Raw genomic sequence first — 15,944 nt, 5'->3', positions numbered from 1 at the left:
ACGGCCTACGAATCGCAAGTTACAAGGCTGGGCCCTGAAACAGTACAACTTGGCTTCACAGTGGACCAAATAGGCACATAGCACACCAACATTGGATCGGAATCTTTGGTTCTATTCATACGAATCTGGCAAATCCCTATGACAAAATATGTCTCACTGTGACCCTAATAGCATGGAAGTCCACAGCTTCTAGTCTGTTCCGCTACGCATTTTGACAAGATTTTTTGTTACGTTCTCTTCAAATCAGTAGACACAGAAGCTTACTTTTTCTTCACGCCTTTCACATCCATCCCAAGATTATATTAATAAATGAGATTGCAATTTCGAAACCAAGCAAAATTGAATTCCAAGAGTAATAGAGACACCACTTTTGCACTTGCAAGCAAACATACTCATACAAGAAATACTCGGTTGTGTTGGTAATTGTTGAATACACAATTTCTCTGTTTTACGTTTTTCCTTTGGCTGTCATAGCCAAGGATTGGGAGAGAGAAAGAGAGAGAGAGAGAGAGGATAGTTACGCTCTTGAAGATGGTGTGGTCAGACCTATTAATGGCTTTCAAAGAGGAAAAGTAAAGCACGAGGTTGCAGACAATAATCTGACCTCTCCCGACATTTGTGCTCTCTCATTTATACTCGCCAGAACAAAACAAACACCCAACAGAAGCCTCTCTTTTCCTCTCTCAATATAAACCCAGCAAATCCTTCTCAGTTTCTTGGCTGTAACTTCTTCTCTTTCCTTCTCAGAGTAACCCATGAGATCGTTTTGACTAAAACACAAGAAACATATAGTGAGAAACCATGAGTGGTTTGGATGCTCAACATGTCTCCTTGAAGAGGAGATGGCAAGAAAGGAGATTCGCGGCAGTCGACGACCACCGTCCCAATTCGACCGGATTTTACACAAGACTCGCCGGTGCAACACATAATAATTCTTCCTTCATGGGTAGCTCTAACATCTCTGGTTTCCCGGGGATCGAAGATGATCTAGTGTCGTCTGTGATCCCACCGGTGACTGTTGTCCTCGAAGGCCGGTCCATATGCCAGCGGATCAGCCTCCATAAGCACACAAGCTACAAGAGCCTAGCTAAGGCACTGCACCACATGTTTGTGGATGCCGGAGAAGTTGGAGAAGTTGAGTTGGAGAACGACCTCGACCTCTCAAACGCCATTCCCGGTCACCTTATTGCCTATGAAGACATGGAAGATGACCTCCTCCTCGCCGGAGATCTTAATTGGAAGTAAGTTCCATTTCTTTCATCGGTAACTGTAATAGTTTTACTTAATATCTTTTCTGCTCAATTGGTTGTGAGTTATGGATACCATGAAAATTCGGGTTTAGATTTATTATTATTGTTATTACTTAAATATAAATTATTTGTAGGGATTTTGTTCGTGTGGCTAGGAGAATTCGAATACTTCCGGCGAAGTCAAATTCAAGGACGGGAAAAGGAGGGGCGTAACTGATTGCTCTAATTGTAGCTTAGAATTATCACTAGCTTGTAATTCTATCCAGAAACAAAGCATGGAAGAGACATCCAAAGGAAACCCTTGTCAAGAGAACTTGAAAAATTGGGGCCTCCATTATAATGTGTGATATTAATAAAATGTAGAATTTCTTGTTTTCGTATTTTATATGAGTAAAAGAGTTGAATCCATCATCTTGCATGTGCTCAGTGCATGAGAGAATGAAGCAGATTGTGTGTATGTGTATGTTGACTTTGGAAATTGTTACCGATTTCATTGAGAATCTTCAAAGGGTCACTTAGGTTATATTTGGTAACGGAAAATTGAGCATGACAATTTTGTAAAATCTATTAAAAGTTTTAATTAACAGATAATAAAGGATGTTAGAAATAAAACCTATTCAGGACTTCATTTAATAGTTTAAGCTCTTAGGTCAATGGTTTTCTGAGATAACATTAGTGCTAGTTTGACCAAGTGGTCTAGTGTTCAATTTTCGTTACCCCATTATAATTAATTAAGTTTCACTACAAAGTAAGGGTGGGTCTTTGTTGTCCACGCTTCAAGCCCAATAGGCTTTCCTGTGAGGGGGCATGTTAGACAATAAAACCTATTCAAAGACCTCACTTAACGGCTTAAACTTTAAAAGTAGAGTTTGCTTAACCAACTTGTGAGCTGCAACATTGCCCACTCTCACCCAACGAACTGGGTAGCGAGGGAGTTGTGAAATCAAACATATACAATTGGCAATTGTAGATCTAATACGAAAATCTATGATATGTGAAATATATGATATGGAAAGAGTTTTGATCAATCAAAACCCACCAATGAATTTTGATAAATAACACCTGATTCGCTACCACATTTATGATTCCAGATCTAATACTTCAAGAAGGCTGTGAAGTTCCCTCCAACAGACATGAAACAATTGCACAATCACCCTCTAAAGTAATGGAAGAAGCTTCAACTTCTAAAGTTAATTGGAGACCCAGATATGTTCGACCAAAACAGAAATCACCCATATGATCTCTAATAATAATTCCTACACCCACTTTAAAGAAGATATAGCACCACCAAAGTTAACTTTTAGCACATCTGTTTCAGGCTTTAACCAGCGATGAGGAACAGGGGCAGTAGAATAGGATTGCATGACCTGTGCATTTACATGTCTTACCGTTTAACCAATTTCATCAGTAACAGACAATGGATTGAAATACGAACCTGTTAAGAGGCAATACTCCTGTTAAGCATCTCCAAACATACCAACCTGAGGATGGATGATTTTGATTTGCCAAAATTTCTTCCTAACTGATGATGCCAAAAGCCAGACCACTACCTTGAAGATTGATCAGCCACATCATTCAACGATAACTTATACATAGATGCAGTGGTGAGTTTTTTATGGGGATTTGGAGTCCAAATAAGCACGTCCTCTATCTCTAAACAATCCTAAGGAAGTTGTGTTAAGGAGATGACTGTATTAACTGAATCATCAAAGAATTGATTAAGACGGGATGGGATCCCCAGCAACAATTAGAGGGGTCTATAGAGTGAGATACTTCAATGTGTGTTGTACAATTATGCACATTAACAGCCAGATCATGAACCTCTACTAGTAGCCAAGGGTCAGGAAAGGCCTGAATAGGCCATCCATGACCTACCAATATTCGACAACCCCTACGAAGAGCAGGTTGGCACTTTAACATACTCGACCAATGAACAGTACACCTTGACTTAAAAGGAAACTGTCCAAAAATTTTTAGAATGAGAGAGATATTTAGCAATGAACACTTGCATCCACAATTGATTTCTCTCTCTAAGGAATCTCCAACACAATTTTGCCACCAATGCAACATTTAAACAACTGAAATTCTTAAATCCTAGTCCATTAGAAAGCTTTGATTTAGTTATTAACTTCTGATTCTTTAGGTAAATATGCCTCCTATACAAAACCCCACTGTCATTACCCAATTTTTGTTCGGTCCTCTCTCTGACATACTTGTCACACTCCAGATACCCGATTAGACCTCACCAATCTTTCCAATGGTAACGATTGCATAATGTCACCATGCTTGTCCTCCATCACATGTAGCAAAACCTTTGAACATCCAATTTCACCAATTTTCATCCCTAAATTCCTTGATTTTTCCATTCATCCATTAAACATTCTATTTCAACGCATTTGACCCCATGACACTTCCTGAGCCAAAAACTTGTAGTCAACACATCCTTGACATGACCAAACCCTCCCAACAGCCTTATAATTCAAATCCATGCCCTTCTACCAAAGTCCAGCCTAAAATTTCCTCATTTACCCATCCATCAAACCAAGATGTTATTATGAGCCTTCTCATTAACCGAAATACCCACAACCTAGATTGTCACGATTCCCACACCTATAAAGCCATCGTACACTCCCATTGTACTCCAAGGATCCTAAGATACCCATCCAAAAGCTTTCAAACCCAAAAATACCCTTTTTGCCTCTCATCGATAAAGATTCCAAATCAACCACTTCCGTCACACACTACTCTCAAAATCTTAGATCTCAATCATGACACCACTCCCAATACACCTAAAGCTCACCAAAACTTTCAACAGACACCTGATTGACCATCCAACAAATTTTAGACCTAAAAATGTCTGTTTTACCCCTTATACACAAAGATTCCAAATCAATCACTATCATCACCCGCTACTCTCAAAATCTTAGATCTCGATCACAACACCATTCCTAAGACACCGAAACCTCACCAAAACTTTCATCAACCACCTGATTTTCCACTAGAAGATTTCAAACCTAAAAATGTCCATTTTATCCTCATAGGCAAAGATTCCAAATCAACTTTTCCCGTCATTCATTACTCTCAAAATCATAGATCCCCATCTCAACACCTCCCCCAAGACACCAAAACCTCGTCAAAACATTAATCAACTACCTGATTAACCACCTAATAAATTTTAGATCTTAAAACGTCAGTTTTACCCTTTGTACACAAAGACTCCAAATTGACCACTCTCATTGCTCGCTACACTTAAAACCTTAGATCTTTATCTCGATACCTCTCCTAATACATCAAATCCTACAACAACCTTCATCAACCTCCTGATCAACCATCCATCCAATTTTAGACCTTAAAATACCTATTTTGCCAATCATCCAAAAAGATTCTAAACCAACCATCATTATCCTATTTCAAAATCTTCATGACGGCATACTATTGGAGACCTCCAAATCTCACTAAAACCTCCATCAACCTCCTGATCGACCATTCACTCAATTTTAGACATCAAAATACCCATTTTACCCCTCATCTGAAAACATTCCATATTAATCATCCTTATTGGCCATTACTCTCCTATTTCAAGATCTTCATTGCGGCACACCTTTCATGAAACCCAAACCTTATCAAAACCTCCCAAACAACAATCCATCCAACTTTAAACCCTAAAATGACCATTTTACTTTTTGTATAAAAAGATTCTAAATGAACCAACTTTATTGCCCGATATTCTCCAAATTTAAGATATCTGTCGTTATGCATCATCCAGCACCTCCAAACCCCATCAAAGCTTCCCAATCAACAATCGATCAAATTTGAAACCTTAAAATTACCATTTTACCCTTCTCATAAAAATATTCCAAATAGACCATCTTCGTCGCTCAATACTCTCAGAATTTAAGATATCCGTAATCATGCATCACTCGACATATCCAAACTCCATTAAAACCTTTCAATCGACAACCCAATAAATTTTAGACACTAAAATAACCATTTTACCCCTTATTCCAAAAGATTCCAAATCTATAGCTCTTATTGGCTGTAATTATCCAAATTTAAGATCTGCATCGCAATATGCCCACTGATATGCCTAGACCATGTCGTCACCTTGCTGGACATTTTGGTCGACTATCCTCCTTTTTTAGACCCAAAATGACCATTTTAACCCTCTATCAAGAAAGATCTTGATCTAACAGTCCTCGTTGATTAATACACTCTAAATCATGATTTCACACTCAGACACACTCCTTGAGGCTATCAAACCCCAACACTACCCTTTTCAGACACCTTGGAACCCCCATGGAAACTTTTGTTACAAAATTCCCCATTTTACCTCTCCATCTATGAAGATTCTAATTCATGCGATCTCTTTGGTTGAGATAAACCCTAACATCTTAAGGTTTAATCCTTGTACATCACACCCCTTAGACTTGCCCTTTCATTGCAAAAACCACCATGTACATTTCCATTTAGGTCCCTACACATTCCTAGAAATCACCCAAAGCCCCCATTAACCCTAGATGCAACCTTAGCCCTAAATATAAATCCGTACTCTCTCTCCACCCTTGGATCTCCCTACCCTAGATCTCTCAAATTCAAATTTTAAAAATTAAATTTAAATTTCCTTCTTTCTTGACATTAAATTGGGGAGAAACAAAGGAAAGTGATTTAAGGAGCCTTGTCTAGGCATTCAAGGAAGAGAGAAAGAGAGAGTGTTCAGCCCAAGCAAGAAAAGGAGAAAAAAATAAGAAAAGCCTTGGAGAGCCCTGTTAGACACAATACCCTTAAATTGGACACTTATGAGACTCGTGTTAGTTTAGAATCTTCACAACTATTGGATAGATCTGGGGAGATTTATCCTATCAAGGCTGACACTGATGTGCTACCAAGTTTGTTGGGGTGGCTTGTCTCAACTGCCAGGGTGAGACCTGAGGTACATGCAGTGTGGGTTTTCTTGAAACCCTTAACAGGACCAGAAATCCAGTATTGCCCGGGACCTTGGAGATAGATGGGTAAAATTGGAATGTTACACCTGACCCCTAGACTCGATTATGATACTACACTAGGGGTCGGATTAGGTTGCCTTTGATATGTCAATCAGTGAAATCCTTAGATGGGGTCAAAACCTGGGTATGTTGGGACAGTCCGAGAATTCATCTGAGTGGGTGATCATAGTGACAGGATCAGCCCCTTTGTCGGACAAAGTGAATGATCGGGGATGCACTCTCTCTGATGGAAACCTAAATTGCTGGTAGTTGATTTCAATGGTAGAAATTTATTTTGCAATATATATATATATATATATATATATATATATATATATATATATATATATATATATATAATGTTTGCAAAAGGTTTTAATTCCCGGGATCCATGTGAGTAGAGAGTGCAGCACTGTTCCTTGTAGCCGAGGGAGAGGTCCTCTCTTGTCGGGCAGTGTTTGATCATTATGGGCTGAGAGGTTAAGTGTAAGACCATTGAAGGTAATACCTGATGGGCTAATCTTGCATCTGCCCATAGTCCTTGGGTTTTTATAATGTGGCTTGACCCAAGGACCATTTAGTGTAAATGTTGGGCCCATTAAGAGACCATGGTGATGGACTTAGGGGTTCACTGTTTTCTACAGTGAATTCAGCCAGGCCTTGTAACAGAGGCTGAGCTGAACCCATGTGGTTGATGTGTAGATCAATGTTTGGGTCCCACACCATACAAGGATAGCCAACTAGGCAACAGTTAGGAGGTTAAGTGAGCACATAAACTTAATGGGCCTAAAGCCCAATTCGAACTGGCTTAATAAGATTAATTAATTAGGGGAGGTTCTGGGATTTAGATCAACAGATAGGATAAAGGGATTATCCCTATCCACTCAGTGAGTCCATATCCAAATAAAGATTTGGATTTAACTCTTAAAGAGAGTCAAGATCCAAATACAAGATTTGGATTAGTAAACTCCTAATGGGATTAGGAGATGCTCTCTTTAAAGGCTATAAATAGAGGAGCAGAGAGAACCTCCAATACACAATATTCAGTTTGCAGATTACATAGAGAGAAGAATTTGCAGTTTCACTACTCCTGTCTTCTGCTCTTTCCTACTCTTGCCGCCCCTGTTAGTTCGATCACCACCTATGGGAGTGATCAAGAAAGGTTCTTGATATTACCTTTTGGTAGAAAAGGTATTCTAAAGTCGTGCTTACCAGCCCTCCATCACATTCTTGCTGAAGAATTTGGTTCTTGCTGAAGAATCATCCTACTGATTCTGCTCCACCTCACACTGTGTCATCTTTAGTGGGAGCAGTCTTTAGTTTTCTCTTTGGGCGTGAACACTTTCGTTGGGAGTTACTGTTACTTTGTATCAGGTATATCCCTCTCCTACCTTTTGGTTTTAGATCTGGTCCGGTTTGGTTTCAAGATTGATCCTTGAAAATGTAGTTTTCTAAAATAGGGAATGTGATTCCCACATGGGAGAGAGAAATTTTTAAAATTTCGCCCAACCTTCCTGCAGGGTTCAGCCATTCATATGATGGATCCCTCATCCCTTCAATGGTATCAGAGCTAGGTTCAAATCTTGAACCAAATTTAACTTGATCTGGATCTACGCAAATTGGCAAAAGGTGTTCTATCCGATTTGCGCAGATTAGCGTTTTCTAGGAAATTTGTTTCTAGTTTCTGGGCGATTTATAAATCTGATTTATATTTAGAATTGTTCTACATATTTTTCTTGATTTTTGGGTTGTTCGTAGGGTGGACATCGGATTCTTTAATGGCGTAAGAAATATGCGCACCTATTGTTCTTTTCATTCTTGGTTTGTAATTAGTTTTTTTTTTTAGACGGAATGGATAGGAATTCAATTCTGATGTAATATTAATAGAAAATAGGTTTTTCTATTTTATTCCATCGAAGTTGAAGTAGATTGCGCAGATGAGAGATTTTCACAGATATGGGTTCGACCATCTGCGATTTGCAGTTTTGGAAACTGCATACTGTGATCTAACTTTTTTTTTGCAGGGTAGCAGTCCTACGAACAACCCTCCTATTGATTCTTGATTGTCTTGTTTCAGTTATTTAATTTTAGATCAATTTTTTCTTGAATTAAATCTTGAATTAAAAATCAAACCCTAGACCCATTTGAACCAGATTGGACCAAACTAGTTGGACCGAATCTATGGTTCAACAGGGGCTGTTCCCAGCCCTAATTTTTCACACATAGGTCCAGGAGTTGATGGTTAATTGCAAGATGTAATTCAGCCTACATCTGTAAAACCCATTTTTAATATGTTAAAACTACTTTAGCCCATTTCAGCATAAAAGCTATATGGGCTGAACTGCTCTTTGCAATTCAGCCCATATACCTAGATAATGTTAATCAGTAATATTATGAATTTATATGGACTTTAATTATGGATTTTAAATTTATTTAATTGATTAGATCAATTATGGTTTTCATGCATGTGATGTATGGATGTGTGATGTACAACATTCATGGGCCATAAGTAATTGGTCCATCCTGATACGATAGTGGCTCTTGCGCACACCATGGTTGAATGCACATCATTTCCATGGTGTCCTTAAGATCATTGGATGATGTCCCTTCATGGTGGGCCCCACTCCAACTTCCTCCCCAAGAGGAACCATGCGGAACCCTATCCGTCTAGGGCCCATCTAAATCTGCCTTTATGAAAGTCAATGGGAGCCACTTTGGTTTGACCTAAATTAAACTAGAAAGTAATATTTTGTTCCCTCCATTGAAATATGGGTATATATGATATGAAGATTCATATGATGAACTCTCTAAATGCCTTCCATCATTAACATGAAGATGGGCCCTTCAGTAATGAGGAAACACACCATAAAATTGGGTTATCCATTTGCTGTTGGATCTGTTGGATTGTTTCATAAGATGATAGGGGCGTCATAGACCGATGCGGGAGGGGCCTATCCTTAAATGGGAAACTCTCTCACGGTACCTTGGCATTCACGAATATGATGGGTGAACACTCATTGGACAGAAAGGTTTAACCTAAAATGGCAATGAACCTTGTCTAACAGAGGCTTATAAGATGAGTGGATATGATCCTTCACAGAAAGGTGGTGGGGTTATGCAGCTGAAACAGTTGGCTCCATGCACCCTATGTGATTTCCACATTTCTAGAGACATAATTCGCAGTCTCCGTCACTGAGATAAGAGAAAAATCTCAGAGATGAATAAATGGAAATGGAACATAGATTAAAAGTCATATCTATGTAGATAACATGAATCAAATAAGGTTGTGGACTAATATTTGTTTTGCCCTTTAATAGAAATGGAAAACGGTCAATTCGCTATGACAACAAACTTAAGGGCCCAAATTATGTTGACTGGTTCCATAACCTTATGCTGGTCCTACTGTCTGAGAAATTGGACAAAATTGCTAAAAACCATGCTCCAGATCGTCCAGGTGACAGGGCTTCTGAGGCCAGATGAAGAGAGTATCAAGAATGGGAGGAGAAAATTTCTCTTGCCCGATGTTATATTATAGCCTCTTTGGACAATCCGATACAACGACAATTCGATAAGGTCGAAGTGTCCAAAGACATATTGGATAGTCTAAAGACTGTATGAGGAGCAAAACCATTTTACTCATCAGAAGGTCTTAAAGTTGTTTATGACCGCACAGGTGACCGAGAACCAATAGGTTCATGACCATTGTCTAAAGATGATGGGTTATATTAATGAACCGGAGGCTCTCGGGTCGGGCTAGACCATGACACTAAAATTGATGCTATCCTCAATTCCCCGCCTCCCTCCTTCAATCAGTTTACAATGAACTATAACATGAATAAGCTAAATGTTAGCCTTCAGGAACTCAGCAATATGCTGCAGAGGGCTGAAGAACTAATTAAGAAGGATAAGCCGATAGCAGCCCATTTTCGTATTCAATCTCAGACCCTCAAAAAAAAAAAAAAAAGAAAACAACCCAGTTTCGTATAAGTGAAAGAGGAAGAAGAAGGAAGAAGAGCTCCTCATCTTTGGCTAAGGCAAAACCAAACTCCCTCTCATTCTCATCTCCATACACCATTGAACCTCGTATCCCTCTCTCACTCTCATTCTCTCCTCTCCCTCTAAGACAGACTTAGCCCTACCCCCACCGAATTCTCCCTCTCACTCATCTCACACACAACACCCCAACTGAACCTCCCCATGTCTTCCTAACTCTCCTCTCCATCTTTCCTAATCTCCATGACCAAGCTTCACTAAGAAAACCTTCCTCCACCTTTAACCAACAACACAACAACTGAAATCTCTACCTCCTCCTCTCTATCACATTCTAAGCTAAACCAAAATCTCCATTTCCTTTCTCCTCCATTCATCTCCATCTCTCCACCATGGAACCATCATCATTCTAAACCGAAGCCAAAAACCCTCCATCATCCTCTTTACATCTCAGCCCAAACCAAACCCTAAACCAAATTCCCTTTCCCCTCACACTCATTCTATAAATCAATGAAAAAGGAAGAAAGAAGAAAAATCCAGATCCCATCTAGTAAAGGATTTCAGCTAAGGAAGAAGAATAAAGAGGAGAAGCAAGAAGATGATAGAAGAAAGGAAGGAGGACTATCAAGGAGGACTATCAAGCATTTCAGCTCATCACATCCTACACTAAGTGTTTGCTCAAAGGACACAAAGAAGTGAGTTACTTACCTCATCCTTTTTTATTTAGTACTTTTATTTCCTTGAATCTCATTAGTGTTCTAGGTAGTCTTTTTTACTCATTAGTGTTTTTTAATCTAATTTGGATCAAAATCATGCTGAAATTATTTAACATATATGTTGGAATCCTTTTTCTAGGTGTTAGAATCATGGAAGGCCAACTTAGTTTCTTTTACCATCTTTTAGTTACATTCATGGAAGGCCAACTTATGAATGTATTCCCTTTTTAATCTTTCTTATGAAGTCATTAGTGTAAAGTTTTCTCATGAGAGTCATTAACTCCTTGAACAATCCAATTCACTTTGCTCACTAGTAGAAAGTCTAGGATTGGATAAAAAGGGGATGAAAGAAGATCTCTCTACCACCTTACTTAAATCCTAGAATTTTCAAAAGGAGATAGCCCTTGTAAGAGTTTTCTTGGATAAAAAAAAGAGAGAGGGAGGAGAGACCTCAATCTCTCCTTGCTCCAATGAATTCTTCGAAATGGATTTAGAGGATTGGAATGTTCAACATATTCATCATTCTTTTGATATGAAAAAATTTCAGCATAGAATGAGTAAAAGTCTTTGGTTGTTTTAATTTTTCTCTTTGCTTTTTTTTAAGGGAATAGTACAACATAAGGTGTATGGGAAAGGAGTGTCTAATACCTTCCCTCTCTCCCCTTTCAAGTACCTAGAGTAGCTTTGTTTTAGGCACATGTGAGTCTTGTTTGATTTCTTGAACATGGGAGGCCCATCACTCCCATTTTCCTTGCCTTGGCGGGTGGTGGCTCCTTACTATTTAAGCCATGGAGTGAACCCCAAATCAACTGGGATGTTCACACCCACCAAAAATCTCTGCTCAACTTTTTTAGATGATCACAATAAGAATTACCCATCAATTTAGTAGCCATAACATACATAGGGAAAGAGGTGACCTTGCTCTATACTAGCACCACCAGCATGTGAAAGAAACCTACCCTTCTAACCTGCAAGCCTAGCTTTAATTTTCTCAATTAGATTTGTAAAATCTTCATTACTATTGTGAATATCATTCAAAATACAGTCCAAATAGGCTTCCTTAGCCTTCATTAATTTTACCCCCAAATAAGACAAGAGCATTCTACGGCTATGCCTATGAACAATGGGACTAAATGAAACTACAAACTTAGCATAATTTACCTCCTAGCTCGACCACCCACCAATAGATCTAACAAGTTCTTGGTATGGCTGATTTCCTAAATAGAACCTCTACCAAACAATAAAATATCACCTACAAACATTGTGACACCACCCCTCCCTACTTGGAAGCCAATCAGCTGCTTGGTGGCGAGTGAATGCAGTAATAATCTAGAAAGAACACCGGCCCCAAGAATAAATAGATAAGGAGACAAGGAGCAGCCTTGTCTTAGTCCCCTATATAATGGAAAAGGTTGTGCTGGTATCCCATTTAATATAATACAAATTGAATTTGTCAAGAAGCAGTTAATAATTAATGAGAAAAATTGGTGTAAGAAGCCTCTTGATGAAGGAAGATTTAGCCCGACCTCTTGACCACCCAACACGTGGAAGCAACCGAGGGTGACCTGGCAGAAGCAATAGCTCGGCACGGTAGTATGCTCAAGGCACGAGCTCCGAGAGGAGGAACTAGCAGTCCGAGCTCCCCAAAAGGAGCCCAAACTCTCCCTTTGACCCCGAGCCTTACGAGGAGCGTAGAGGGCAACAACCCGAATTGGCCCACCCCAGGGCAGTTCGGGCCACACTTCTATCCGAACTCAAGACTTCACCTCGCACACAACTCTAGCACTTCGTCTCCAGGCCGCCAAACTGAACAACCGAACCTGACACCAAAGGAGTCTGTATCCTGAGGTGGCGCACCTGACTAACATAGGATCTGACGCTTGATAGCCGCACTTCAACAGCCACCTGCCACCGCCACCTCCAGTCACAAAGATGGCTCTGACAAAGAGAGCAGTGGCGGTTGTCTGCCCCAACAGAGGTGATGACACCTGAACTGGCAGAAGTGCTGAGGTAATGATACCCGACTTGATAGGAGCTCGGGAGTGAGTGCGCGAAGTGTTATAAAAGGCCATCTTCCCCCCAAGAAGGAAGGTACGTGATAACTTTGCACCATCTAGTTTCTTATCTTGCCTTTGAGAGAATACTAACTTGAGCTTCAGAGCACTCTCACCGGGTTCCTCCCCGGAGACTACTTGCTTTCTTCCCCGTTTCAGGCACCTTTGGGTCCAGTCAGAGGCAAGATCGTTGAAAGCCTCCCTCTAAAACTCTCATAACACCTTTTTTCCAAGAAACCCTAACACCCATGGCTTCTTCCAGCAATGTCGGACGTAGCACGGAGATGAACGCCACCGAGGAACAACCTCAAGCCCCCGTGGTGTGCATCGGATAGTTCACCATCCCCCTTCTTGTGGATGGGATCCCCAGCCTGAATGCGCTCCCTTCCTCCCTCTGTTGGAACCACCTTTGCTGAACCAACCATTGTTCCCTCGGCAACTAGCCAAAACCAACTTGATGATCTGGTGCATGGCAAGCGAGCCATCCAAGCCCAAATGCAGCAGCTTCAACAACATCAAATCTATCAGCAGTAGATGCTGCACCATGTATCCCAACTACCAGCAACAGTTCCCCCAACTGCCTCAAAGTCAACTCCCACCTCGGCACCCTGCCGTTAGGCGAGCCAAGCCCTCCCCTCAACGCGGGCACCCCCACTAGGAGGCTTCCCAAACTCAGGCCCCCTAGGCTCGGAGCGCCTCTAGAAGCTAGGCTTCATCCCCCGATAGGAGAGAGAGAGCGGCTGCCCCCGCCTCGCCACGCACCGACGGACCAGGGACCCGATCCATCAAATCAAGATCACCTCACCGCTCTCAGGACGGGCCCTTGCACACCGAAAACTGGTTCAGCGCCTTAGCCACGAACCACCCCCAGTAGTCCAGGCCCATCGAGCTCGAGAGCACCAAGGCAAGAAGTGCCAATGTCGGGCCTTCCAAGTAGCAGAGGCGCTGCCGGCAAAGCCGCCGAATTGCAACCCGCATCTTGCCCGAGCTCCGAGGTGAAGAAGAAACGAGCTCGGAAGAGGTAAAGGTGACCCCAATCCTCTCAGTCCCTTCCCCCTTGTCATCAGAACTCCTTGTAGTTCCTATGCCCAGAGACTTCAAACCCCCCCCCCACTCGACAAGTATGACGGGTCCTTTGACCCTAGCGACCATGTCGATGCCTTCCAGTCCCAGATGCACCTGGCTAGGGCTAGCGAGTCCTATATGTGTGTAGCCTTCACTACCACCTTCAGAGGAGTGGTTCACACCTGGTACAGGAACCTAGCCCCCGGGTCAGTAAGGAGCTGGGCCCAGTTCGTGCAGGTCTTCACCGTGCACTCAGCAAGCGGTGCCCCCGGACCAAGGAGAGCCTCCTTAGCATGGTCCAGAAGGAATGGGAGCCAATCCACAGGTACATCAAGAGGTTTAATGACGCATGCCTATAGATCTCACGCTTGGACCCCGCAGATCAGCTCGCGGCAACCAAGATGAGGGTAACACACAAGGAGTTCAAGTGGCACATAGTGGCCAACCAGCCTGCGACCATTGCTGAGTTCCTTAAGCTCATGGATAAGTTCATGCGAATGGAGGAGGAGATCAACCAAAGGACTAGGGCTGGGTTTGAAAAAAGGAAGAGAGAAGAACTCCCCAATCAAGGCGACAACCGGAAGGATCCAGCTCGGGCACCGAAACCAAGCCAGCCGTTCCGAGCTCCCATGGCAGGCGAACAGACTACATGCCCTTGAACACGAAGCGGGCTGAGATCTTGATGATGATCAAAGACGCCCCGTACATAAAGTGGCCACCTCGCCTAAAAAGGAATCCAAACGAGAGGAACAAAAACTTGTACTACAGTTTACATAGAGACCACGGTCATAGTACCGAACATTTTAATAATCTCCGAGATGAGATAGAGGGACTCATCCGTCGTGGGTACTTGAGAAATTTTGTACAACATAATAATAACAACAACAACATAATAATAATAATAATAATAATAATAATAATAATAATAAGACAGGTCGGCAAGGGGAGCACGGTAAAGATGCCCCCGAGTTCAACAGCAGGTCGGCTGAACTGTCGCAAAGACATTCTCCAGAAGAGGCCAGTTCGGGGAACCATCCACGTGATAGTGGGAGGTTCGGTAGTAGCGGGTTGTACTTCGACAGCGGCTCAGGCGTCAGTTCGTGAAGCTGCCCGAGAAGAACAGAACCCTCCGAAGAAGCCGAAGACATAGGAACTGATTTTCTTCACTAAAGACGATGCACGAGGGGTCCACTACCCCCACGATGATGCACTTGTCATAAAACTAAGGATCAGCGACTTCGAAGTCAGGTGCGTGCTTGTTGATTCAAGCAACTCGGCGGACATTCTCTTCAAGTCGGCGTTTGACCAGCTTCAGTTGCAGAGAAGCGAGTTGAAGCCTATAAACACTCCTCAAGTGGGCTTCAATGGAGAGGAAGTCAGGCCCCTCGGGAAAATAATGGTACATGTGGAAGTCGGCACATGGCCCTGTGTGGTCAGACTCAACCACGATTTCCTGGTGGTCGTGACCCCCTCCCCATACAATGCCATAATAGGGTGAACAATCACTCATGTCCTATGGGCAGTGGTCTCCACCTACTACTTGGCAAAGAAGTTTCCTACAGACTTCGGTGTGGGGGTAGCACGGGGCGACCAACTTGAGTCCCGCAAGTGCTATGTTGCCGCCTTGAAGGAAAAACCAAGGTGGACGACGACCTCAAACTGGAGTAGCCTACAGAGCAAGGTGAAGAACGAGCTTCACCCATAGAAGAAATGGTCGCAATCCCAACTTCAGCTGCGGACCCGGCTTGGACACTACAGATCAGTGTTTCAGTCCAGGAACCTCTACGATCCAAACTAGTGAGTTTCCTACTTCAAAATTTAGATATTTTTGCATGGTCCGTGGCCGATATGCCCGGTATTGACCCCGACCTTATAACTCACAAACTT

At 42.0% G+C, this 15,944-nt stretch overlaps 1 protein-coding gene across 1 annotated transcript; it reads left to right on the top strand.

The window, feature by feature from the left end:
* Positions 1 to 679: 679 nt before the first annotated feature.
* IAA33 (indole-3-acetic acid inducible 33) lies at positions 680 to 1,696 on the top strand. The gene is made up of 2 exons (XM_088959121.1): positions 680 to 1,241; positions 1,385 to 1,696. The coding sequence occupies exons 1-2, from the start codon at positions 802 to 804 to the stop codon at positions 1,461 to 1,463; spliced, it is 519 nt and encodes a 172-aa protein (XP_088815247.1). The 5' UTR covers positions 680 to 801; the 3' UTR covers positions 1,464 to 1,696.
* The last annotated feature ends 14,248 nt before the right edge of the window (positions 1,697 to 15,944 follow it).

The sequence above is a fragment of the Nelumbo lutea genome, chromosome 8, assembly GCF_056320005.1.
Source record: "Nelumbo lutea isolate HS-2025 chromosome 8, American lotus-T2T, whole genome shotgun sequence".
Taxonomy (NCBI): Eukaryota; Viridiplantae; Streptophyta; class Magnoliopsida; order Proteales; family Nelumbonaceae; genus Nelumbo; species Nelumbo lutea.
Note: the sequence above shows the minus strand (reverse complement) of the source record. Positions and strands in the feature narration are given on the sequence as shown.

Coding starts and splice junctions, on each gene's coding strand:
- IAA33 (XM_088959121.1), top strand. CDS start 802: ATGAGTGGTTTGGATGCTCAACATGTCTCCTTGAAGAGGAGATGGCAA. Junction 1,242..1,384: donor GCCGGAGATCTTAATTGGAA/GTAAGTTCCATT, acceptor AATTATTTGTAG/GGATTTTGTTCGTGTGGCTA.